The 26,825-nt window shown below is 37.5% G+C and overlaps 1 protein-coding gene across 1 annotated transcript in view; it reads right to left on the bottom strand.

Annotated features, from left to right (window-relative positions):
• The window catches only part of TBC1D16 (TBC1 domain family member 16), a 272,554-nt gene that overhangs the window by 222,151 nt on the left and 23,578 nt on the right, over positions 1 to 26,825 (bottom strand). Inside the window, exons 2-3 of the mRNA XM_090382977.1 lie at positions 20,919 to 21,147; positions 9,625 to 9,839 (exon numbers count right to left, since the gene is read on the bottom strand). Of these exons, the coding sequence (XP_090239103.1) occupies positions 9,625 to 9,839; positions 20,919 to 21,119 (416 nt within the window). The 5' untranslated portion in view covers positions 21,120 to 21,147. The remainder of the gene's footprint in view (positions 1 to 9,624; positions 9,840 to 20,918; positions 21,148 to 26,825) is intronic.

Below are 26,825 nucleotides of genomic sequence, written 5' to 3'. Positions count from 1 at the left end.
CACTGCAAAGCATATTGGATCGTGACTTGACAGATAAGAGGGAAAGGTTCAAGGGCAATTGCTGGGCCTGTGTTTCACAGGTGGTGCTTAGCATGTAGTGCTTGCGTGTGCAATCTCGTTATTTTAATAGCCACACCTTGTATATTATTATCATTCAGCAATAACTCCATGGATACAGTTCTGCATTCCTCCATCTGCCACAATAATAATGTTGCATCTTTTTTTTTTTTTTTTTTTAAGTTTTGGAAAGCAGCCCAAAATTTAAATAAGACGCTGTCAGATTTTAGAAAGTTTAAAAGTCGAATTTTACGTAAGTCAAAACTTACGTAGCTTATGCAGTACTCGCAACTATGTGCACTGCATTTGATTGAAGCAAAAAAGAAATGTTCAAAGAACAAGTAAATATTCACTCAATTTTTTTATCTCGTGCACAGAAAAAATTTCAAACGTGTACAAAATTACAAAAGTGTGCAATTATAAAAATTTTACTTTACCGCTGTGGAAACCAGCATGATGCCTGAACCTATTAAACCACCCGTTGCTTGCCATGAACTTGGCTTATGGTTCGCTGTACTTATCCTTAATATCTTCATAAATACTTCTTGCTTTTGCCTGAATGGTCATTAGACTCGGGGCACTTGCTTTTAAATCTCATTTTTCACCCATATTGTTAATAGCTTTTTTATCTTCAATATAGCATCTGAACACTGTTTTGTGATCACTGTTGATCTTAAATGTGTTGATCCTTTAACATGTTCTTTATATGTGCACTGTCCTTTAAAATAGTATTCACTGATGAAGCAGCGAGACCTAATTCCCATGCAACAGGTGAGAAACTTTGTCCTGCTTCTTACTTCTTAATCATTTTCATCTTCATTTCTAAATCAATTTTGTTTCATTTCCTAGCACTGCCGCCACTTGCATTTTCCGGCACCTCCGTAGCCAGGTGGGCAGGAGCAGCAGTGCATAGCACACGCTTCTTGATTAGACGGGGGTTTGAGTCCGTGACCACCAAATACAGAGGATGCGGAAAGATCAGGGAATGACCACCGCACATCCCCAGAACAATATGGCCTTAGTTGCTAATGCACCTAAAAACCAAATAACAAACAAACAAACTTGCATTTTCCGTTGTTCACTTTCCCTTCATCGTTTAAGTAAATAGGAATGAAGAGAAGATTCTGAAAATTTATGTTTTTTACATAATTGAAGATTTCAGTGAAGGGTAAATATGTTTCACTATAATAATGTAAAAACCCATACAATTCCAGTTATCAGTATTATCGCAAATGCAATAAGATCAAGTTTACTACTCAGTTATAATAGATTTCACTAACAGAAAGGCTCAATAAACCAGAAAGTGCAAATTGTTTTTATTGTTTTATGGTTGTGACATCCAGAAATGTGCTTTAGAAAAATATCACAAAGACATTCAAAATCGATTCTTATAATGGAACATATGAAAGTGTAGCGCATTCTCCGGCTGGACCCCATAGCCCTTCCTCTCAGCCAATAATAGTGTTCATAAACATATTGTCTGTCCTCTCAGCCAATAATAGCATTTGTAAACATGTTCCCACATGTTTTGTTTTTGCATCCTTTAGTTAAAAGTGATTTTTGTGTTGTTCTTATTTGACATAAACTTATATAAAACTAATACAATTTCCATTATAAAAATGACCTTTTAGCGGAACAAATTACCAAAAAAAAAAAAAAAAAACAATGTGCTATTAGGTTCACATTACAATATTTTCACAATACCTCCATTTATTCTTACAGGATGCAAATATGTTTCCATATTTTTTTAAATTTGCACTGGCTGGCAAAAGCTTATGTAAAGTCGAATTTACTTAAGTCGGGGAGTGCCTGTATTTTCTATACTTCAGCCCTATGATGATATGATTCGTGGGTGATGATCAAATCTATATTCTTTCCCCTAATACTTCCCTTAACATGATACAAATAGCAATCATCCAGTATTTGAAAACTGCTTCAAAAATAATTGGGACAATTAAAATAACCCATAATAAGACATCCATGCTTGCCATTACATATGCCTGTTGTTGCTTTTGTCATAATTTTCAGTCTTTTGGACAGCAGATTATTCCCACCCTCTTTGTACCTTTGCTTTCAAGTAACTCACATCACACAGATTCTATACTAGTATGCACAACTTCTGAATCTCCAGAAGTATTTTTTTCACCACGCTGCTTTTGAAAAGAAGAATGCCTATCCTTCCTAATACACACCATAATGAAATTTTTTGTACATACCATAATGAAACTTATCATTCCCTATTTCTGAATAGCACTACATTTCCATTAGCCTTATTATATCAATGTTAGTTATCCTAATCAATAATTTGAATTCAGTCATTTTGTTGATGAATTCCTGACATTAGTATACAGTTAAGTGTTCTTGTAGAGTTAATTACTCTGACATAAATATAAGACCATACTGAAAAAGTGCTGCGAGTTAGGTCAGGTGTATACATCTGCAATTCTGCCCAGACACAACAGGAGGGATTATATGATGAAAGCCTTGTGGATTAACTCAAGACTTGAGTCATTCTGCAAGTCTAAGTGGGAAATATATATATATATTTTTTTTTTATCAGCATAGCCTGCACTTGTAGGTAGAAGAATCTTTTTTTGTAGAAATGGTATTCAATTGAACAAAGATAGCACAAAGATTTTTGCTAGTATCATTGAGGATACCTTAGAGTTCAAGGAAACTGCTAGTGAAGGGGGGCAGAAGGGTAATATAGATCTGCTTTATCTTGAATGATATGGGTCAAAGTAATGCTTGCACTCACCTCAAAAGTCCTTGTTTGTTGCAGCAACAGCCAATGTTAGCAACATGTTCTGAGGGTAACAACATTAAAAATAAGCGGGAAGATAAAGCTAGGAAAACAATCCTAACTAGCTTCAAGGGGTGTGACAGGGTAGTAAACTATAAAAGAATACTCAGTCTTAACTGTGTCTGCAATAATGTCATTGCCAATAAAATTTCTGTATTCAAACTTCTGGTTAGCACAACTAATGCTGACATAATAGGGCTAACAGAAATGTGGCCCTACTTGAAACTGCAGATGATGAGTTCCACTATGGTATGGATAATGTATTTTGGAAAGATAGGGAAGACAGAAGGAGTGGTGGGGGTTATGCTTCTATCAAAAGTAGCCTAAGTGCAAAAAGAGCTTTTGCTGAGTCAGAAGTTACACCTGCAAGCATAGAATCTGTGTGGAGTGAATTAGCTGAAAGCAAAGGTATAATGAGAGTGGGAGTAATCTAGAGAAGATTGTGAAGAGTATGATGAGAGAATCTACATGCAGATGTACTCTCTCATGCAATCATTAGTTGAAAGATGGAGAAAGTTGTTGCAGTAGAAGTTACACGAATGTCTTATTGCAGGTGACTTAATCTGCCTCTAATTGATTGGAATAAGAGGGAGGAAACTTCCCCATGGGGAACAAATTTTTTTATTTAAATTAGATAATTATTATTTCCATCAGCATGTTAACGAAAACAGGGGTGAGCATATTCTTGGCCTCATCATTACTCACAAATCAGATGTCACCACAGGGCTTAAAGTACAAGGACCATTGGCAGGTAGTGATCATGCAACCATTAGTTGAAAGATGGAGAAAGGTGCTGCAGTAGTTAAGGAAAAGGCATGGGTTTTAATTTCAGAAGAGGAGAATCTGGCAGCTTAAGTTGCAATTAATTAGGCAGATTGTAGAGGGAGGGTGAAATCTGAACGATGAAATACTTTTAGAACAATTTTTTTTATTTAAATTAGATGATTATTATTTCCATAACCACTTTAACCATTAAGAAAACACTGCACAAGCAGGAGGAGGAGGATGCCAGGATGGATGGATATTGAACTGGCCAGTCTAATAGGGCAGAAAAAGACAGCATGGGAAAGTTAAAGCAATGAAATTACTGAAGCCTATAACAGTTACAAACTGTTCTGTAATATTACCACAGATAAGGATAGGGAGGCCAAGGCTGTGTGTGAGAATGCACTGTCTAAGAAAGAAAAGAATGGAGACAAGGAGTTTTTCATGTACGTGAATACAAAGAAGAAAACTAATCAGATTGGACCATCGTGCAGTGGGCATGGGAAAGTCTTATATTAGGAAAACTTCTGAGCCTAAAGGCAAGTAAGGCTTCCAGAATTGATGGCATATACCCAGTAATTTTGAGGGAGGTGGCCAGAGAGTGTATTGACCAATGAGATTAATTGTCAGGGCATCATTGGACTCGGGAGAGACTCCTTTGGATTGGAGAAGTGCCAACATATGGCCGATACATAAAGGTGGTTCTAAGAGTGAAGTTGGTAACTGCAGACCAGTTAGTCTGACTGGTTAGCCAAACTTTGTAGGAAAAGTCTTAGAAGCCATCATCATTCTTCTCTTTCTTCGTGATTTCCTTTTACTTCTGACTCTTGTTCTCTCTCTCTCTCTCTCTCTCTCTCTCTCTCTCTCTCTCAGGATAATTCAGAAATTTTGGCTGGTGCAACGTAAGCCTCAGGCTGCCTTGCACCATATGGTTAATAATAATAATAATGTGATCCAGGGACATTTAGAAAGAAATGGCATTGTGAAGGACACTCAACATGGTTTTTTTTAAGGGAAAATCATGTTTAACTAAGGTAGTACACTATTTTGACACAATTACTCATGAGCTGGATGTAGGGAACAATTTTGACATAGTTTATTTGGATCACAGCAAAACATTTGAATCAGTCCCTTGTGAGAGGTTACTGTATAAGTTGGAATATGCTAGGATTACTGGAAAGATTCTAGGATGGGTTGCAGGGTGGCTGCAGGACAGAAGGTTGTGACCAATGGATACTCTTCAGATTAGTGTAATGTCGAAGCGGAGTCCCCCAAGATTCTTGGACTTGACGATGGAATCTCCCAATAAAACTAAATTCTGCTGAACCAGAGTAGCATGCTTGATTATTCTGTTCAAATCAGGACCATCACTTGGCAGATTAACAGAACAGAGTCCCTGATGAGAACCCAGTTACATGTCTCTAGGGCATACACTCATTTCTTCAGTGACAAATTCTTCTAGTAATGTACCTAGTTTTAATTTGAGATTAATAACAGTTACATGGGCACATGGAAAAGAATCATCAGTTGAGCAATGATTATTAACTAGAATGACCTTTTAGTATGTGCCACAGGCCATGCAAGCAATGAACTTGTAACTTATACTGGAATTGCCTATGGCCATTTCCAGTCGAGTCACGACAAGAATTAAACTAGAAAATATTACAAAATTAACTTTACGGAATTTAAATCAGCTAAATTTTACTCACAATTAAAATACTACAATAATTAAACAATTATCAAAATGTTATCTACTGTGAACTTAAAAAATTCAGCTTACAGATACTGAAAGGATCTAAGCGGAATTAGTGTTAGAAAAATTGAAAAATTAAATTTATAAAATATTACAGAAGGAAAAGAGAATTAAGAGATATTTAAAAAAATTAGAGAAAAACAAAAATCTGTCTTCTAATCTTGTGATCCCATCTTCTTGAATGTTCCTTCAGCCATCAGTGTGTATTCAACTATAGAAGTTTACACTCTAGCTTTACAAAAGAATTGATCTGAACTCAGTTGCCCCACCCATCTTGTTGAACATTTTCTGATACCCACCACTGCTATGAGTAATTGTGAAAATGCCAAGAAAGGCTTGGAATAATTTTTTATAAATAAGCAGTTCAATCATTTCGAGCTTCTTTGTGCACTTGTCAGTTCCCCAACCAAGGACCACTATGTCAATTCTTTCTTGTTTCATAATAGCATCTGGTACATTCTCACACTCAAAATGACAGAACTGATGCTGCAAAACATCCATTTCTTTATCTTTAATGACACCAAGTAGTGAAAACTTTTCGAAAAAATATTTCAAATTTGAAAATGATGCACTATTGTCTAAAAATATTTCATATTAGGATTACCAGAGAGAGAGAACTGTCTTATCCACCCACATGAATTATCTCTGTAAACTGAGTGTGGCCTCTGGTTGGTTCGCTGTTTACCTGGATGCAAAAACATGAGTTTCCAGAAGGGGGAAAACCTTGCTAACCTTGCCTCAGACCAACTAAACTCAGCAACGGTGTGAAAAAGGTCTATAAAAGTTCTTTGCATCATTGACAGGATTTGAACCCAGCCCTTTTCCGCATGGTGTAGGGTGGATGCTGATTACAACCAATGTACCAGCACAAGGACCACAGTGCACAATGTCTGTATATTAAGTTGTGTTCTCTGGTCAATTTGCCTGTTTGTCTGCTGGACTAAAAACCTGGGATACACTGCCAATTAATGAAATTTGTACTACCTCAAAATTTATAAGAACATTATTTTTCAATAGGAACTTACGCACCATGTAGTCTCATGCAGTTATCAATTACCTCCTCACTCAGCAAATAAGTCTTTTTCTCTAATTTTACACTCTCCATGACCTTGGCAGTAGAAATGCCTATGACTAAGTAAGAATCATCCTTCTGGTTTAGTCTGCTATGGTAATGAACTTCCAAAATGGAAGTAGAAGAATTAATAACTGCTGGTATAAACAATTTGCATATAACATTCTTCAACATATCTAGGAGTAATAACCTTAGGACGTGGATGTGAAGTACATTGGATCGAAGGGCTATGTTTCAATTTATAAAAAAAAAAAAACAAATTGCTTTATTCAGTCCACAAGAGGAAACATGAACAGGCCTTTTTATCATGAGCAAAAATAACCTGGTTAGAATTATCAGCTTGCTTGGCCTGTTTAGGATTTTTTCAGCATAAGTTTACAATTCAAAAGTTTTTCTCTTCAATTCATTAATTTGTTTTCTTCCAAAACTTTTGGATCATGAACTGGATTTGTTATATTTTCAATTTGATAACTCTGAAAAGTGTTCACATTGCTTTTCTCATAACTTCTAACCTCTTCTTTAAACAGACTTTTCAAAGGTTGCCACTATTCTATCAGCCTAGTTACATATTTAACAAAATACAGCTGCCACACACACACACACACACACACACACACACACACACACACACACACACACACACACACACACACACACACACACACACACACACACACACACACAACCCTTTTCACTTCATTGGCATGCAGCTTCCTTTCTCAGCACACAAATTAATCATGAGGACAGCCTTTTATTACAAAGTGCTCAATCTCCTCTTTAATACCATTGCTACTCCAGTTTTTTGGCCTGCCATAAGAGGTGCATTATCAACGCTAAGTGCCAGGCAGTATTTTAATGAATTCTGTACACTTTCAGGTATTCAGAATATGTCCAATGTTGTAACCTCTAGAATCAACAAGCTGCTTCTGTTTTGATTTCTTTTTTATTACAAAAGGTCACCACAGCGAAATACAGTTTCAAATCACTTTGGTCACTACCATCTGTAGCAATCGAAAATAGCCATTTTTCAGAGCCTTTCATTTTTGTTCTTCCATGACCTTATTTTTTTTTTGCTATTTCACAAAAAATACTTTATTTATTTATTTTTTTTGCAAAACCATATGAAATACACCTGTAGGATCACAACTTAAAAGAAGGTTATGTTCTATGACAAAAGCTGCAAATAAACATTCTACATGTGTGACATCATTGTCACCATGAAATGCAATGTTATTTCTGCATTTCTATTTCTTGCCATGCACTGTGCACTGCTGTTATGCTTATTTATTAACAAATGTCAGATTACATTGCATTCTCATCACTGGAAATTTAAAACCACATCTCCATATAGTGCACAAAGCAAATGTTTTACCTTTCCAGATTTTACAAAATCTTGTGTATGTATATACATTCTACAATTTTACATCATATTTCTATGGCATCCTACTGAAAGACATTGTTAATTAGTTTTGCACCACCCAAGTATTGCATGATCAGAAATGAGATTACTGCTCATAAGAAAAAATGACATCATTAGCACACATTTTTATTTTGCAACGAAGAACATAGCAACACCTGATGCCCAATTTGTTAATGAAAATAAGCAGAAATTCATTAAAAAAAAAAAAAAATCCAGTTTTAACATAATTTTATTATTTTTCTGTAAACTATATATATGCTATTTACCTATTTTGAGACCTATGGCCAATAGTTCCAAATTCATCGAATGGTGAATTAAGAGAGATGGAAAAACAGTTTTTTCGAAAAGACAAAGAAGGGTCAAATGTAACCTTCAAAAAGAATAAAGAGCCCAAAACTGAATCTAGAGGAGTTCCATTAATAACATTAGTCCACGAAGGGAAGGCCTTAATAGTCTCTCTCTCTCTCTCTTCCCCCCCCACTCAACCATCCCTTCATCCATAGTAACTTGCCCCTAATGTCACACTGCATCAATCTGTGCAACAGTCATTCAGGTAGAACATATCAAAAGCTTTAATTAAATCTAAGTATATGATGTCAAAATTATTCTTTCCATCCAGTTCCTTTGTGACTACCTCATAGTAGCTAATCAAGTTGATCAGACAAGATCTACCCATTACAAATCCATGCTATGACTGTGACTACTGTATAAACTTGAACTACTAATTTCAATTACTTCCCTCGCATGGAATTGAAGATTAAATGTCTGCAATTACTCACTTCACCCTTTGATTCCTCCTTTGTGAACAGCTGAAAAATTGCCCATATCCAATACGTAGGGACCTCCCCTGAATCCAAGGATGCTCTCAAATACTGCTAAAGGTATGATTATCTCTTTTGCTGCTTCTTTTAATATAAATGATAGATTCCATCAGCTCCAGATGCTTTATTTACTTTTAAATTTAATTTCTCTTCCACTTTTTGCTATTATCATAAAACCATTTAGCTTTCAGCTAGAATCAGGTTTACCTCCTGTATCCCCATTCCTAAAATTTCATGTGTGAATGCAAACACAAAAATATTATTTGGTTTGTCAACAACCAGAACTGGACTGTCAGTAGTTGTGATTCAGTTCAGGTTGCTGACTTGTGATTCACATTCAACAGACCAATGTGGTTCATCCCTTTTTACCTAGTGCTTTGCTTTGTTTCTGGTGCATTCTTAGCCAAAGACTTTCATAATTTGCCTTAGCATGTCTAATCTCCTTAGTAACTTGATTACAGACTATTTAATACATACTGTATGTTTCTGTGGCCCCTGATTATTATACAAAGACCATACATTTCTAAAATTAGGATATTCTATAAAAATATGATGAATGGTTAAAATGGTGCTACAGCTCTAACATAAAAAATAAATAAAAGAAGAACAAGCAAGCACACAAGTATATACATAGTATGAATAAACATTTGACTAGGCATTTGTCTGCTAATTCTTACATGTTATTTTATTAATTTTGTCGCTGAAAACTCCATACAGTTTTTTTTTTTTTTTTATTCAGACAGCTATAACTATGTAACCATGCAGAATTGGGAACATTAGTATGAACTTTTTTCATTGTTTGCATGCCCTGAATCAATACTGATAGTACAACCAACATGTCATGACACACCCTGTGCATGCCTACATACACCGAATCCAAATAATAAAGGAATGTTTTGTATATATATATAAAAGTCTATATAAGCTATTTACCTATTTTGAGACCTACAGCCAATAGTTCCAAATTCATCGAATGGTGAATACAATACGTGGTAAGGAGAGCGTCCCCCTATTGTTGGGCTTGGACAAGCACTGCTACGAGCACTTCGACATGGAGAACTGCCTGGTGTGTGATTTTCAAGGCTTCTTGGATTCCTTTTCAACGTTGAATTGGGTATCCATGTGAGTATCAGAGTAGACCCAAGTATCTTAAAAAAAAAAAAAAAAAAAAAAAAAAGAAAATCAACATATAAACCAAAAAATAGGAATAATAAACCATACACCATTGATAAAAATGCCAGTAAGAAATACTGAAAAGCATATAAAAATAGTGATACAGTATCTTTTATATTCCATACAATATGCAATAATTAACGTGTAATAATTACATTATAGTGTCAAATAACGGGGTAATTTTCATCCAAAAAGTCACTTGCATTTCTGTGGCTGATAACTACATTTTCCAAGTAATGAAAATTAGCATTAGTCCATAAGCTCCATCTTTCTTGCATATAATGCAAGAAACCAATCTTATAGAGCATCAGCAAAAAAAAAAAAAAACTTCCTATTTCACCCATCCATTCACTCCAACAGTTTGTCAAGTTCTTCCTTGAATTGATTTAAGCTGTCAACTTCCAAAATGACAGATGGAAGCATGTTCCAACAATCAACCACCATCTGGCTAAAGGCAAATTTCTGAACATCTATTCTACAACTGTCTTTCCTCAATTTGAATTTATGCCCCCTCAGGTGTGTAATTTGAGCTAGAGGAAGAGTCTCATCAGCAAAGAGCTTGCTCAAACCATACAAGGCCTTAAACATCTCAATCAGATCACCTCGCAGGTGCTGTAATTTGTAGAACTTAAGCCTTTCTTGGCAAGAGCAACCCTTTGTTCCTCTCAATAATCTCGTTGCCCTTTTCTGTACTCGTTCCAGCAGCTTTACCTCTTTCCTAAAATGAGGCTCCAGACCTGTACGTGCAGTACTCAAGGTGTGACCTGACCATTATCTTATACAAAGGGATAATCACCTCCTCATTCCTGCTAGCAAAATTCCTGTATGACAAGACCCGCCCATTTGCAGATGATATTAACATATCATCTGCAAACTTGGATATTAACCCTGCCTGATATACCTCATCAGTATCACTGATAAATATAGAAAACAACAATTGGCTCAACACTGAACTTTGGGGGATTCTACTAATAACATTAGTCCACAAAAAAGAGCATTGTCCATCGATTAGGGCACTCTGTCTTCTCCCACTCAACCATCCCTTTATCCATAGCATCAACTTGCCCTTAAGCCATACTGCTCCAATTTGTACAGCAGTCTTCTATGTGCAACAGAATCAGAGCCTTCCTGAAATCTAGGCATATAATATCATATTTATTTTTTTTGCATTCAGTTCCTTTGTGACCACATCGTAGTATCCAATCAAATCGGTCAGACAAGATTTCCCCTAAAGTAACCCAAGCTATGTCTCTACTAAAACTGTAGTCTTCTCTAAATGATCCTGCAATGCTTCTTTAACCAGTGACTCCATTCTTTTCCCCACAGGAGAGAAGTTAAACTAACGGGGTCTGTAATTACTCATGTCACCCTTCGATCCCTTGGTTAATTTGGGATACATATGCACATCTCCAGTCCATGAGGACCTCCCCTGATTCAAAGGATGTTCTCATAATTATGGCTGAGGGTCTGCTTACTTCCTTTGCTGCCTCCCTTAATATAACTGAATAGATCCCATCCACCCCAGGTGCCTTTCTTATGTTTAACTTTAACAGTTTCTCCTCCACTTTGTTCTCAGTTATTATAAAATTGTTTAGCTCCCTGTTAGTTTGATAAGCTTCTGGCCTCCACTTCCCTACAGAATTCCTCATTTGTAGATGAAAATACTAATTCAGTTTGTCAGCTATCTGGGCAGGATCATTAACAGTCAAACCATCAATATCAAGTATACCAATCTGATTCATCCCCTTCCTTCTTGAGTTTACATAAGTAAAGAAGTCTTTGCTGTTTTCTTTGTATCCTTTCCCAAGGATTTCTTGTAATCTGCCTTCACTTGCCTAACCTCCTTTGTGACTTGATTACAGACTAGCTTATACCTACCATAGGCTTCTGTGTCATCTGATAATTTATATGCATCCCATGCATTTTTCTTCTCTGTCAAGTCCTATTAGTTCATCTGACATCCATTTGGACATAAACCTTAAACCGTATTTCTTAGTTGGTATGAAAATCCAGTAATACTCCAGATCTTGGGTACAAGTCCATATTTTGACTAACAGTCAGAAACAATGCAGTGATTGACAGCTGCCACTCACCGCTTTCCACGCCCACACGTAACATGCCAAAGTCATGTGATACTGTAAAACATCAAAGCCTAAATGAACATAAAGAGAAACTACAGTACTTTATTAAAATAAGCAAAAATAATTATAAATTTTGAAAAATAAGTCCATTTTATAATTAAATATCTTCCAAAGTTTCATAAAAACCTTTTTTTTTTTTTTTCATATGTAAACCACAAACCCAAGAGGCATTAGAACCTATAGTACTTAGTACCGTGCTTGGGTTGGAGGTTGAGAAGGCAAAAGAAGATATTTGTTGACACTGGACTTGAATTTCTGTAGACTGTAATTTTCAGGAAATACGTATGAAGGAAGGTTGTTCCAGAAAATGGCAGTTGAATGAATAAACGAGGAAGATGAGAAGTTGGTTCTGTGAGTTTGGAGTTGGACAGTAAATGGATGTTGGCTGGTGGCGGCACATGTTCGGACTGTTTTGAAAGAGAGAGTGGGAATTATAGAAGCCAATTCAGAAGAACAGTGCCCATGGAAGTATCTGTAGAAGAGGCATGCAGCAGAAACAGTACTCCTATGATATCTAAGAAATAAACTCATACACCGACCATTGAACAAAATTTACTGTAACTAAAATTTTTACAAATAGTATAAAAACAAATTATTTACAATAAACTAATAATTGTATATTGCGGAATACTAAAAACTGTAATAAAAGATCGTTTACCATAAAATAAGCTAAAATATAAAATTAAAAGCGCTAAAAACCTGGAGCTTTCGATAGCGTCAGCTCTCTTCTTCAACAGTAATATGACTTTCTGCAACATCTCCTTAAATAGCAGGTTCATGGTACCTCCACACGTGGTAATTCTCCACGTGGTTCAATCGGCACATGGTCAGAACCGGAAGCGGAAATGTCTCGGGTACGTGGCAAATAAAATCGTTCATCCGAACTTAATACAATTGATTGTGGGGAGTGTTATGTGGGGGGAAACAAAACGACGGCTTAGGGATCATCTGGGGGAACATTTAAATGCCATAAGAACCGCTGATTACAGTAAGTCTGCCGTGCCCGAACATTTTTGGGAGAAGCAGCATCAAATCTCCCCGGAGGACACTATTATTTTGGATCGTGCACACGGATACTGGGAGCGTAAATGGCTCGAGGGTTTACGGATTGGTTCATCCAGTAAGAATACCATGAATAGAGATAGAGGCATGCGTATTCATCCTATTTTTGAAACAATTGTATTAAATTCGGATGAACGATTTTATTTGCCACAAACCCAAGACATTTCCGCTTCTGACCATGTGCCGATTGAACCACGTGGAGAATTACCACGTGTGAAGGTACCGTGAACCTGCTATTTAAGGAGATGTTGCAGAAAGTCATATTACTGTTGAAGAAGAGAGCTGATGCTCTCGAAAGCTCCAGGTTTTTAGCGCTTTTAATTTTATATTTTCGCTTATTTTATGGTAAACGATCTTTGATTACAGTTTTTAGTATTCCGCAATATACAATTATTAGTTTATTGTAAACAATTTGTTTTTATACTATTTGTAAAAATTTTAGTTACAGTAAATTTTGTTCAATGGTCGGTGTATGAGTTTATTTCCTAGATATGAGTTTTCCCGACCTCAGAGGCCTCTTTCAGGATAGTACTCCTATGAGACAGTGAGTGGAGAGTCTGTGTTAGAGATGAATCATTAATTAACCTAACTGCCCTCTTCTGAATGAGAGAGGTTTTGGGGGCACCGCCCCAGATGTGGGAACAATATTCCATGGCAGGGTGGATTTGCGATTTATACAGAGTGAGCAGCTTTTTGGAAGAAAAGTAACGCCGAGAGCGAAAGAGAAAACCAAGTTTTTTAGATGCAGAGGAAGCAATATTTGTAATGTGCTTGTGCCAAGAGAGAGATTAGAAGTCAGGGTAATCCCCAAAAGAGATATATCATTTTGCCTAGAAATCGGAGTGTCACTAAAGATAAGCATAGAAGCAGAAGAATCCTTTTTGCGAGATATAAGACAAGACTGAGTTTTAGAAGGGTTGAAATCAACTAAGTTGTCTTTACTCCACTGGAGAATTACCTGAAGATCGGCATTTAAGGAATTGGTAGCAGATTTTCGAGAAGTTGAAGCTGATTCAGCAGGACAAGGTTTCTCAAAATGGAAAGTGGAATGCAATGTGCTATCATCGGCAAAACTATGGATAGGATTTCCAGTCAATGGAAGAAGGTCATTAATATACAAGAGGAAAAGAGTGGGGGAAAGAACTGAACCTTGGGGGACACCGGCATTAGTGGAGAAGTTAAAAGACAGAGAGCCATCTACCATCACCCTCAGTGAGCGATCACAGAGAAAACTGTATAACCAATTACAAAAAACAGTTGGCAAACCGTAAGATGGAAGCTTGTTTAGAAGACCTTTATGCCAAACACGATCAAAAGCCTTTGAGATGTCAAGAGCAACTACTTGTGTTTCACCAAACCTTTCCATTGAATTAGTCCACAAATGAGTAACATAAGCCAGAATATCACCAGTGGATCGACACTGACGGAATTCATACTGGCGATCGTTGATCAGACGGAAGGTTTCTAGGTAGTTTAACAGTTGGCGGTTAATTGATTTCTCCATTACTTTAGAAAGAGTAGAAGTAATTGCAATGAGACGATAATTGGATGGGAGGGATTTGTCACCCTTTTTAGGAACTGGCTGGATAAGAGCATTCCAAGCAGAAAGAAAAACGCCTTTGGAATAAGAAAGTGAAAAAAGGCGGCAAAGAATAGGAGTAAGTTTGGGGGCACAGGTTTTGAGAACAAATGGAGAAATACCATTGGGACCTGGAGCTTTCTTAGCATCAAGATTCTTCAAAATCCTTCTGACATCCTTTTGACGGAAGACCACAGGGAGCATTGAATGGAGTGTGTTGGGAATGGTTGGAGGTGTTTTGCCAAGATCGTTAATACATGAGTTGGAAGAAAAATGGGATGCTAGCAGGTCAGCTTTATCTTTGGCTGAAGTGACAACAGAAACATCTGGTTTGGACAGAGGTGGGAGCAGAGAGGGGCAAAGGTTTCGGCCAATAGCTTTGGCAAGAGACCAGAATGCTCGGCTACCATTAGGGCATGAAGCAAGTTTTCTACTCTTAGCCTGTTCAAACTCTAGTTTGGAGTGATTAATAACTGTTTACAATTGTTGCGAGCTTTGGTGTATGCAGAAAATGAAACTGAAGAATTAGAAACGAGCCAATTACGATATGCAACATTCTTCTCTTGAACCGCCTTAGCACATATATCGGAAAACCAAAGTTTAGATAAAGGACGAGATTTTAAAGTGGAGTGTGGGATAAAGGATTCCATTCCTGCAAGAATAATTCCACTGACACGATCTGAGCAAACGTTGACATCAGAGTTTTGAATCAGTAATCCGACCAGGAAAAAGAAGAAAAGAAGTCTCGAAGGTCATCCCATTTTGCATTCTTGTAATGCCAAACAACACGAGGTTGGGAATAGCCATGTGATAAAGGTTCCATTGGAGAAGAGACAATCACCAAGTTGTGATCTGAAGTGCCTAAAGGACCTCTCACTTCGACCATGTACTTAGAAGGGTTGTTTGTGAGAAAAAGATCAAGCGTACTGGCTGTATGATCAGGATTGTCTGGTATTCTTGTAGGTAAATGAACAATCTGTGCCAGGTCATTAGTAATTGCAAAAGCCTCAGCATCTCGACCAGCTGGGTCGGTGTGTCTAGAAAATGGAAGCCAGCTGGAGTTGTGAACATTAAAATCACCAAGAAAAATGACCTCACTGTTAGGAAAGTTGGACTGGAGAAAGTCAAACAGCTCCAAGTGATTAGTAGAGTTGGGAGAATGGTAGAGACAAATGAATTTGACACAATGAGGTAGAGAGATTTTAAGCCAGAGAAGATCAAAGAGAGGAGATTCCAAATAGCCAAGTCTCTGACAGGGAATATCAGAACGGACATATGCACAAGTACCACCTTTGAGGCGAAAGGAATCATACAGCGAATAATTTGGGTATCTGAGATGAGCAGTAGTTGAATCAACCGATAACTGAGATTTTGTCAGAAAAAGTACATGGGGTTTGGCAGACTGCAAGTGGAAATGGACATCGTTGAGATTAGAACTGAGACCACGTATATTTGTGAAATGAATTAGGAAGTGCTTGGGAGGTTTAGATCTTTTCGCAGATAAGCTTGCTCTATTAGTTTGACAATTCATGGTGTATTCAATAGTAAGAAAAAGTGGGTGGGACATGCTGTATGAAGTAATGAAATTTTTGGATATGGAGTACACATGGTAAGAATATACTCAGATCCTTGACATAACATAGCCTCGACAATGCCCCCCCCCCACACACACACACTACTCGGACTCCCTCCAGTCACTATCTGGCAGAGTAGAGGTAGTAAGATTATACACTAGCTGATCCGGAAGCTTCCTAAAGAGTTACCAACAGGTTCGGTCTGGTGTACTAACTAGCGGCCGGCCTGCGAACACCGTTTTGGAGTTGTACCCTCGAAATGTAAGGAATATTGGATCTCGCCACGATGTTCATCATAACCTCAAAAGTCATTAATCATACTGCATGATGGAAGAGATAGGGAAGGGTGGACCGGAACTTAGCTCTAGAGACTAAACATGGGTTCCACCACTTCAAGCCTCCAATAAGCAAAGTGGTGGTATTGCACCAGTTGATGAGAGTCATCTACCACCTAGTACTGCCTGGTAACGTAGAAGGGCGGCATTCCTCCATGTGGTGTGGGCGCCACACCTCGACCCCTCCTTACGTTGGTTCACACCTGGGTGGTCATCCACCATGTACTTGTGCATGGAGGTTATACCCAGGATTACTAACAGTCCCACCATCGTGAAGGTGGGAAGCAGAGGATTTGGCTGTCACAGACCGTCTGGACTTTGCCGAAATTGGGTCCACTTGACTTGAGTGTCACCCGAATATCAGTTCCATCAGCGTTTTAGACTCCCACGTAGCAAGTACAGCTTGTCTGGCATATCTGAGAGAATGTCTGTGACAACCTCAAGGACCTAATCTTTGGTTTAAAAAATTTTTTACAGCTGTTTTTCAAATAGGGATCTCTTTTTTTTGCTATAAAACAGCGATGGGGAGGGGAATGAAAACCCTAACTGATTCCAGATAGTGAGGGCTGGGCATAATCTTTAGTTACAATATCTGTTACTGCTGTTTTTAAATAGAGAACTCGTTTTTCTCTACAAAAACAGCAAAAATTATAAACAACAGCTGTTTATAAAAAATTATAAACAGCAGTAATTATATCTACAAAAACATGGTAATTATATCTTTGAGTAAATCCCACATCAGTACACTGTGATCACTGCCACCTAGTGGTACGTTTATCTGAAGATTCTTAATGCATGAATAATCACTGCTGATAATCAGATCAAAATATTACGGTGCAATACCACCACTTTGCTTATTGGAGGCTTGAAGTGGTGAAACCCAAGTTTAGTCTCTAGAGCAAAGTTTCTGGCATCCCCCCCCATACTTCTCTTTCAACCCATGCACGGTACTAAGTACTATAGGTTTTGACACCTTTCGTGTTTGGGGTTTCCATAAAAAAAAAAAAAAAACTCCCTCTGGTTGCCTCTCGAACATGCTGCTATAGAAAACAGTCATCCAATAAATCTATTAAGGTCTTGCTAGTGCAAGTGACCAATCCACAAGTTGCAGTCAGTATCCGGGAAGTTAAAATCCCCCATTATACTTGACCAATGGCCGAAGAAGGTAATCCAACATTATAAAAAAAAAAGTAACTTACATACCAAAATTTAAGGGAAAATTAAAAAAAAAAGAAAAATAACAGAATTTGTATAATCACCTCTCTTTTTCTCTTGAACATACTTGTAATATTTTAAATAAATTAATTTTTCTTCATTCCAGAAATTTTTTCTCCTAAACAAAATCCTGGAATACAAACCTGATGCACAGGTGCGTAAAAAGAAAAATCACTGGACTGAATGAGTACTTAGAAGGAAGCAAACTTGCCATAACATTGGGTTTAGCAGTATCACATATTCATATTTCACCAAAAATTTTATCATGTTTTTTTTTTTTTTTTTTTTTTGTATATGTTATTTCTTTAGTATCCAGTTGTATGTAATATTTTCCTTTCAAGCAGCTTTCCCAGTTAATCATTTCCACAAATAGTAACTTACTCATATGCATAAACAGATGCAAAATTTCAAAACTAATCAAACATTTTTTTTTGCTGTGCTCAGACACTGGGCATTTTCTACCCACCACTCACAGTTATTCTGCAAGTCAAGCTGGTTACCAGCTTACATAGTGTAATTAGTAAAAACAGTTACTCAGTACTTGGTTAGGAAGTTTACAGAAAGTGATAACACAAAAAAAAAAAATGAAATGTTATCCTTTTGTGCACGAATTATGAGCATTAAACAGCAAATAATCTCTCTCATCGTAGGTATGCACAAGTGTACATAAATAAACAATATATCAGGGCCATTCAAATGAGCAGGAATCACAGTTGGCAAGCCTCAAGGACAGCAAAATTTACTTTCATAATAATAAAATTTCATCAATGAAAGAATACATTTTTAATTTCATATGCATACGTAAATAATTGTAGGAATAGCCTTGAACAATGTAATGCTTATTTTAGCTTATTAATGTACAGCTTGTATGTGTTGAACTGTATGACTAGTAACGGCAACAAAAAGGAAACTTGGAACCCTGTTATCATGTGTGAGAATTTCTCTACAGTCCAATTGTTATCTTTCTCATATTTACTAAATTAATGCATTAACTGTCTACTATCCCCATTAACTCTCTGTATCCCCAATTCACAAAGGGGGATCGAAGGGTGACACGAGTAATTATAGACCAGTTAGTTTAACTTCTGTTCCGGGTAAAATAATGGAGTCACTGGTTAAAAATGCATTGCAGGATCATCCAGACAAAACTGCAGCAATAATTCAGACACAGTATGGGTTTGTTAAGGGAAAGTCTTGTCTGACAAATTTGATTGGTTATTATGATGTGGTTACAAAGGAACTGGATGCAAAAAATAATTTTGATATCACATATTTGGATTTCAGGAAAGCTTCCTACACTGTTGCACATGGAAGACTATTGTACAAATTGGAGCAGAATGGTATTAAGGGTAAGTTGCTACAATGGATAAAAGGATGGTTAAGTGGGAGAAGACAGAGGGTGGTAATCAATGGGTGCTGCTCTTTGTGGACTAATGTTATTAGTGGAGTCCCACAGGGTTCGGTGTTGGGTCCACTGTTGTTTTGTATATTTATCAATGATATTGATGAAGTTATATCAGGCTTAATGTCGATGTTTGCAGATGATACAAAGGTTGGCAGGGTTGTTAATGACAGTAATGGCAATGTGCTACTGCAACAGGATCTAGATAATTTGGGCAGATGGGCTAAGAAGTGGTAACTGAAGTTTAACCTTGACAAATGCAAAGTACTGCATATGGGTAGAAGTAACCCCAGAGAAACGTACCAACTGTGTGGTACTACACTTAAGGTGGTAGAAAATGAAAAAGACCTGGGAGTAATTGTGCAGGCAGATATGAAGTTTTCTGAGCAATGCAGACAGGCTGCCAGGGCAGGTCATGGGGTTTTGTCAATGATATATAGGAATTTTGCTAGCAGGGAAAAGGAGGTGATTATCCCTCTGTATAAGGCAATGGTCAGGCCACACCTTGAGTACTGCATACAGGTCTGAAGGCCTCATTTTAGGAAGGATGTAGATTTACTTGAGCGTGTACAGAGAAGGGAAATAAGATTGGTGAGGGGAATGAAGGGATCCTCTTACCAAGAGAGGCTTAAGTTCTCCAAATTGCAGTGGCTGGAGACTAGGCACCTGCGCGGTGATCTGATTGAGGTGTATAAGGCCTTGAATGGGTTGAGCACGCTGAATTCTGATGGGATCCTTCCACTTGTTCAGATTACGAACCTAAGGGGGCATAAATTCAAATTAAGAAAAGACAGATGTAGAATAGATGTGCGGAAATTTGCCTTTAGCCAGCGGGTGGTTAATTGCTGGAACAAACTTCCATCTATTGTTGTGGAAGTTGATAGGTTGAATAAATTTAAGGAGAAACTGGACAGGCATTTGGAGGGAATGGTGTGATTTTTTTTTTTTTTTTTTGGCTGATGCTGCATAAGCTCATACGCATGCTTTCTTGCATCACATGCCACTACTACTACTATTATCTATTCACAAATGTCTATTGAAATGAAGCTAAGAGATTATTAAAATTTTAAACGAGAATTATAAAAAATTCTGCAGTGTTAATAAGAGTACTTGAATAAAAATTTCTCCTGATTAATTAATACTAAAATGTTCTGAACATGTATATTGTACAGATACTTCAAGCCCATTTTGTCAGTTTTAATTTTTACCAATCAAAACTGACATATTTTGGTCCCTTGAACTTCAAATTAATCATGTTTTGCTGTACTTATAATACAGGGTGAGTGTCTGCGTGTACTTATTACATCAACACAAGGCACTACTTTAAATCTTACTCGGTGGTATGCTAAATTAGATCAACTTGTATCATATAATGAATCATGCACAGTTGGATGGCAAAGTTGGAGTTCTGCTTTCTTACCGATAAAAATTGGAGTGAATTTAAATATGCAGGAAAAAAAAACAAAACATTGTTCAAGTGATAAATGCCAATACAGTATATGCATAAAATTAAATTAATATTAAGGAAATCTCGTCTATTCAGAAATTTGTGGTTGCAAATCAAATGTTCTTCAATTTGAAAAATATTATTGATGATCTGACTAAAGAAAATGTTACTGCTATACCTTATTCTCCTGAATCCTGACGAAAATGCTCTAATTAATAATAAATAAAAAACAGAATTATGATGCTTAATAATTTATCACAAAAACAAAGTTAAAATAATCTTAAATTTCATATATTTACTTCATCATTTTGAGCTTTTATAACCATATATCCAGGATGATGATCCATCTCCATTCTAAGTGGCATAGGTGGGTGAACACAGACATTATTTTTACAATAAATTACTTCTCCATCTATTGCTGGATGTTTCTGAGGAGATTCCTGAGATCCTAATCGTAAAAGACTAGATGCTTTCCTGATAAGTGTGTTCAGAGTACTCATTGCTCTACTGAAAAGTTACACAGCTGACCTGAAAAGCAAGGTATTCAAATTTCAGCAAATTTCAAGGAACAGGGGGAAAAAAAAAAAAAAAAAAAATTGCCATTAATTTAAAAGTAAATTATAAATGTATATATTTTTCACCATATTATATTGATACTGAAAGAATATTTTGGAAAGAACCAACAAAAAACATATGTCCTCTTTGAGGTGAACATTCCTATTAATAACGGAATGTTCACCCACTTTGGATATGAGATGTCAGTAGGACTTCATGATGTAATAAAAAAAAAAAAAAAAAAAAAAAAATGTTCTCGTTTATAATCCGGCACGACCACCAGGTCAGTGGAGTTTACAATAAATCAAGAAATATACAAATGTTAATCATATTTAGCAGCCACGGGCTTGAACCCCGGTCCTCTCAAGGAATGCGTGCTATGCACTCTCGCTCCTGACTACTCGGCTACATCAGGCCTAATGTTTGCCACATGGCAGTCCACCTGGTGGACCAAACCCTAGACCAGAAGGGAAGGGTTTGCCACATGGCAGTCCACCTGGTGGACCAAACCCTAGACCAGAAGGGAAGTCTCTCCCAGAATGGCTGTTTCAATTTTTTTGTTCTCAGCAAAAAGATCTTGGCATTGTGGTTTTTAACCGCCCTTTTGATCTTTTTGTTGACTCCAGGGCAGTGAGGTAAGGTGGTGGGGGCCTGATAGGCAGTACCTCCATGAGGAAGGGAATGTTTGGAACTGGTAAACAGCCTGTTACATGACCCTATTATAGAACTTTTTTGAGTATTCATGTCTACTGAGGATAGTCTTTATGGTATCTAACAAGTTTGACCTGAAGTTCAGAGAGTTATAGACTCAGAGGGCCCTCAGAGTCAAACCCCTTGACAATGCCTGTTTTTACAAGGGTGGTTAAAATTCTGACCACATTCTCTGCTTTTACACAGTAGGTGGTTGGAATTTAAGTGAACTGTTCTGGTGTTAACTAAAGTTGTGAGGGATTCATTCTGTAATGAGATGAGCATGTCCAGGAACAGGAAGGAATAGTTGGCTCCTAATTCTAGAGATATGTACATGGCTATGTGGTTGAGACAGAAGTGAGATCTCTTCCAAAGCTTTCCTGCCTTGATCCCAGATATGAAGCAACTTCCACGTACTGGGTCTGAAGCTTAGCTGTGTGGGTGGATAGTGCAGTCAACTCAAAGCTAGCCAAGATGACTTCTGCCATGAGCAGGAAGGAAACATACTCCCCAAGCTCAGCCCCAAAGAATATTCCAACTCTTTCCACCCCCCCCCACTTGTTAACTCAGTTAGATTCATTTTACACTGTCCTGTTGAAGGTTTGGAAGTAGCCTGCCTGGCCAACAAATGTATCAGATCTAAGTTGCGTGATTAGAAAGAGGCATAGGGTAGTCTATGTGGGTATGTGCTGATTTTGGAAGAGAGGCTAGTGACAGCTTTTTCAAGGATGTTGGAAAATACTGACCATTTATGACTGCCCAACATGTCTCCTGGAAGAGGAAAAGAATTTTCTCTCCCCCCTAGGTTTTTATAGTTATTTAGAGAGCGAGTTTCACGCAGAATTTTGGAAAGTAAAGCTGCCAGCTCAGGGTGGCATTTATTACTCACAATGGAATATACTGGGAATGCTTTGTATGCTTTCACATTCCCAAAAATGAATGTAGAGGCTCTGAATTATTGCAAGTTGTGGGTCTTGAGAATGTGCTCATCTATTGCATTTTTCTCAGTTCTCCTTCAACAGGAAGGTGCAAAATGAACTTAACTGAGTTAAAAAATGGGGGAAAAAAAAAAAAAGTTAAACAAAAATAAAATTTCATCTCTGGTAAGCCTTCTGCTGCTTTTTCATGAGAAGTAGAGCTTTTTTTCCCCTTTTCATCATCCACACCTGATGGTGGAGTGGGAGAGTGGCATGGTTGACTTCAGTGCCAAGTCTGTTCTTGCAAAAATGAATGTTGTGTTTTTGGGCCTGCATGCTCCACAAAATTGAAAAGTCTGGGGGAAGGATTTTGTAATAACACCCTCCTCCCAGATATTTCTGACCTCATGTTTTGGAAGTGATATCAATCCTGTAGATTGGATCCAGATGTGAGATCTTGGTAAGCCGCATTTGGTATTATGTATGATGGTTCTTGACTGCCTTACACTGAGCAAGTATTTCATACACAGAGATCTCTGCATTGGAAGAGAAACCATAACCAGTAGTGAGCTGTGAATATTTTTAACAATGGGCTCTCAGTTTTTCCGACTTTCTACTGAGTAAATTTGGTCGGTCATGGAAGTGACGTCATCCGCGGCTTCCGCTAGAGGTGCTTCTCACCCTCACTGTTGTTGTTGTTGTTATTTGGTTTTTAGGAGCATTAGCAACTAAGGCCATATTGCTCCGGGGATATGCGGTGGTCATTTCCTGACCTTTCCGCATCCTTCGTATTTGGTGGTCATGGGCTCGAACCCCAGTCTGATCAAGAAGTATGTGCTATGCACTGCTGCTCCTGCCCACCTGGCTACGGAGGCGCCTCTCACCCTCGCACTACTAGTAGTGTGATTAGAGCACGTGATGCATTTTTCATGACCGGTATGATATCTCGAGTCAGGGTGGTTTGGGCGGATGCGGCTTATTCCCCCCCCCCAACCATGTGTATAAGTGAATGTGTAAAACATTCCTAGGTCTATCTAAAAAAAAAAAAAAAAAAAAAACCTGGTCGTCATGCCTCACCTTACGAAGATAACTGGATACAACAGTGTCTGGAGTTCTAACTTTTTAGAATTTTTGAATATTATGACATCACAATCGTGTTTCCTGAAGTTACTACTGCAGTAAGTATGATTGCAACAATACAAATATTTGTCAACAATTTCTTTTTCGTCTTGTATTTTCATTACATTCCATTGTTAGGTTCCCCTGACAGCTACATATGTCGCTTCAACTACAAGATCGGTACATCAATCGGTGCTATTTTACAGTGATATTTAGATACGTTGCACTCACAAGTATACATCTCTTACTTTAGTTATCATAAATCCATTGTATCTTGTCTTCCAGAAATTATGAAAATCTGTGAATGATCAATAAAATATTTACAATAAAAAAGCACTTTTATTTTGTAATCGATATACAGTAAACCCCGCTATTCGCAGTATCTGTATTCGCAGTCGCTGATTTAATATAAAATGAAACCTAAAAAAATTTGAATTTTAAAGCGCCATGAACATTTTCCGCCATAAAAAAACGTGGGTGTGGCTAAAATTATCTTTCCCGGTCAAAACAGCGCTCTGTGAGTGGGGGGAGAGGGGGTGACACAATCGCGAGCGTGGATGTTTCTCGCTAATCCTTGTTCAGTATGTGTTATGCACTTGTCATGAAGGTTTCGTCGTTTGCTTTTAATTTGTATGCTTATAAATTTATAAATTTATTTGCAGTGTAAAACAGACTTCTTCGAGCGTGTTAACGGAAGAAAGTGACTTTTTTTTTTATGGACAAGTTCTTTCTAACCCGTACAAAAATATGGCTACGAATAACAAGGGAAATGTGAGAAGATCAAAGAAGGTGATGACATCAGCGAATAAAATTGAGTTATTAGACAATTTCTAATGGTGAAAGTGTCTCCTCAGTGGCAAAACATTATAAAATCAATGAGTCAACGGTACGATCAATCAAAAAATCGGAAGAAAAAAATCAGCCGTAGTGTCCGTGAAAACGCGCTGATTGCTTCAAAAATTTGCTCTGTAACTCGTGATGTTAAATTAGAAAAAATGGAAAAAGGCTTTAAATCTGTGGATAGAAGACCGAACTCAAAATAAAATTCCGTTAAGTTCACTCATCATTCTTGAAAAAGCAAAACACCTTTATCAACACTTTAGCGAAACTGGTGATAGGACTGGCGGGATAAGTTTTTTTAGCTAGCAAAGACGCTGGTTTGAAAGATTTGTTTGAAATTTCTAATAAATATTACATTTAATATTAAATTGTTTCTTATTTTCATTTCAATGCCATATTCTTCCATTTCACTATGTACATATTCATATTATGAAGGTACATATAATACATACGTAGACAAAATTTTAGACTAGTTTTTCTTAAATATTTCATACTTTGGAACGGAACCCCTTTATTACTATGGGAACCATAACTCAGTATTTGCGTTTTCGGTATTCGCGGCATTTCTCAGGAACGTAACCTCTGCGAATAGTGGGGGTTAACGTTCCTGGGGCTTACTGTATATAAATCAAAATAAAGTAAACCCCCGCTATTCGCGGTCGCTGATTTAATTAGCATTAGCATTAGTAGAGGCATTTGATGCAAGAAAGCAAGCTTATGCAGCATCAGCCAAAAAAAAAAAAAAAAACCCACTTCCACTTCACCCCTCTATTCGTTCAAAATACCTGTCCAGCTGAGCCTTAAACTTATTTAGGCTATCAACCTCCACCACAAGGGATGGAAGTCTGTTCCACCAACCAACCACCCGCTGGCTAAAGGCAAATTTCCGCACGTCTATCCTACATCTGTCTTTCCTCAATTTGAATTTATGCCCTCTCAAGTGATTTTTCTGAGCTAGAGGAAGAATCCCATCAGCATTCAGCATGCTTAAACCATTCAAGGCTTTATACACCTCTATCAGATCACCTCGCTGGTGCCTAGTCTCCAGACACTGTAATTTGCAAAACTTAAGCCTTTCTTCGTAAGAGCACCCCTTTGTTCCATTCACTAATCTTGTTGCCCTTCTCTGTACTCGTTCCAGCAGCTCTACATCCTTCTTGAAATGAGGCCTCCAGACCTGTATACAGTACTGTAGGTGTGGCCTGACCATTGCCTTATACAATGGAATAATCACCTCCTTATCCCTGCTGGAAAAATTCCTGTATATCATTGACAATACTCCATGAGCTACTCTTGCAGCCCGTCTGCACTGCTCAGAGAACTTCATATCTGCCTGCACAATCACCCCCAAGTCCCTTTCATTCTCTACCACTGTCAGTGTAGTACCACAGAGTTGATACGTTTCTCTGGGGTTGCTGTTTCCCATGTGTAGTACTTTACATTTGTCAATGTTAAACTTCATTTGCCACCTCTCAGCCCATCTGCTCAACCTTTCCAGATCCTGTTGCAGCAGCATAGTGTCAGTAGTGTCCTTGACAACCCTGCCAACCTTTGTATCATCTGCAAACTTGGACATTAAGCTTGATATACCATCATCAATATCATTTATAAATACAGAAAACAATAATGGACCCAACACTGAGCCCTGAGGGACTCCACTAATAACATTAGTCCAGTTAAGTTCACTCATCATTCGTGAAAAGGCAAAACTCCTTTATCAACACTTTAGTGAAACTGGTGATAGCACTGGCGGGATTAGTTTTTTTTGCTAGCAAAGGTGCTGGTTTGAAAGATTTGTTTTAAATTTCTAATAAATATTATATTTAATATTAAATTGTTTCTTATATTCATTTCGATGTCATAAGCTTGCATTTCACTATTGTACTGTCTATATACATAGTCATATTATGAAGGTACATATAATACAAACATAGACAAAATTTTAGACTAGTTTTTCTTATATATTTCATACTTTGGAACGGAACCCCTTTATTATTATGGGAGCCATAACTCAGTATTCGTGTTTTCGGTATTTGTGGCATTTCTCAGGAACGTAACCACCGCGAATAGCGGGGGTTTACTGCA

The sequence above is a fragment of the Mastigoproctus giganteus genome, chromosome 10 (genome assembly GCF_048544385.1).
Source record: "Mastigoproctus giganteus isolate SK-2022 chromosome 10, ASM4854438v1, whole genome shotgun sequence".
Classification (NCBI taxonomy): domain Eukaryota; kingdom Metazoa; phylum Arthropoda; class Arachnida; order Uropygi; family Thelyphonidae; genus Mastigoproctus; species Mastigoproctus giganteus.
Note: the sequence above shows the minus strand (reverse complement) of the source record. Positions and strands in the feature narration are given on the sequence as shown.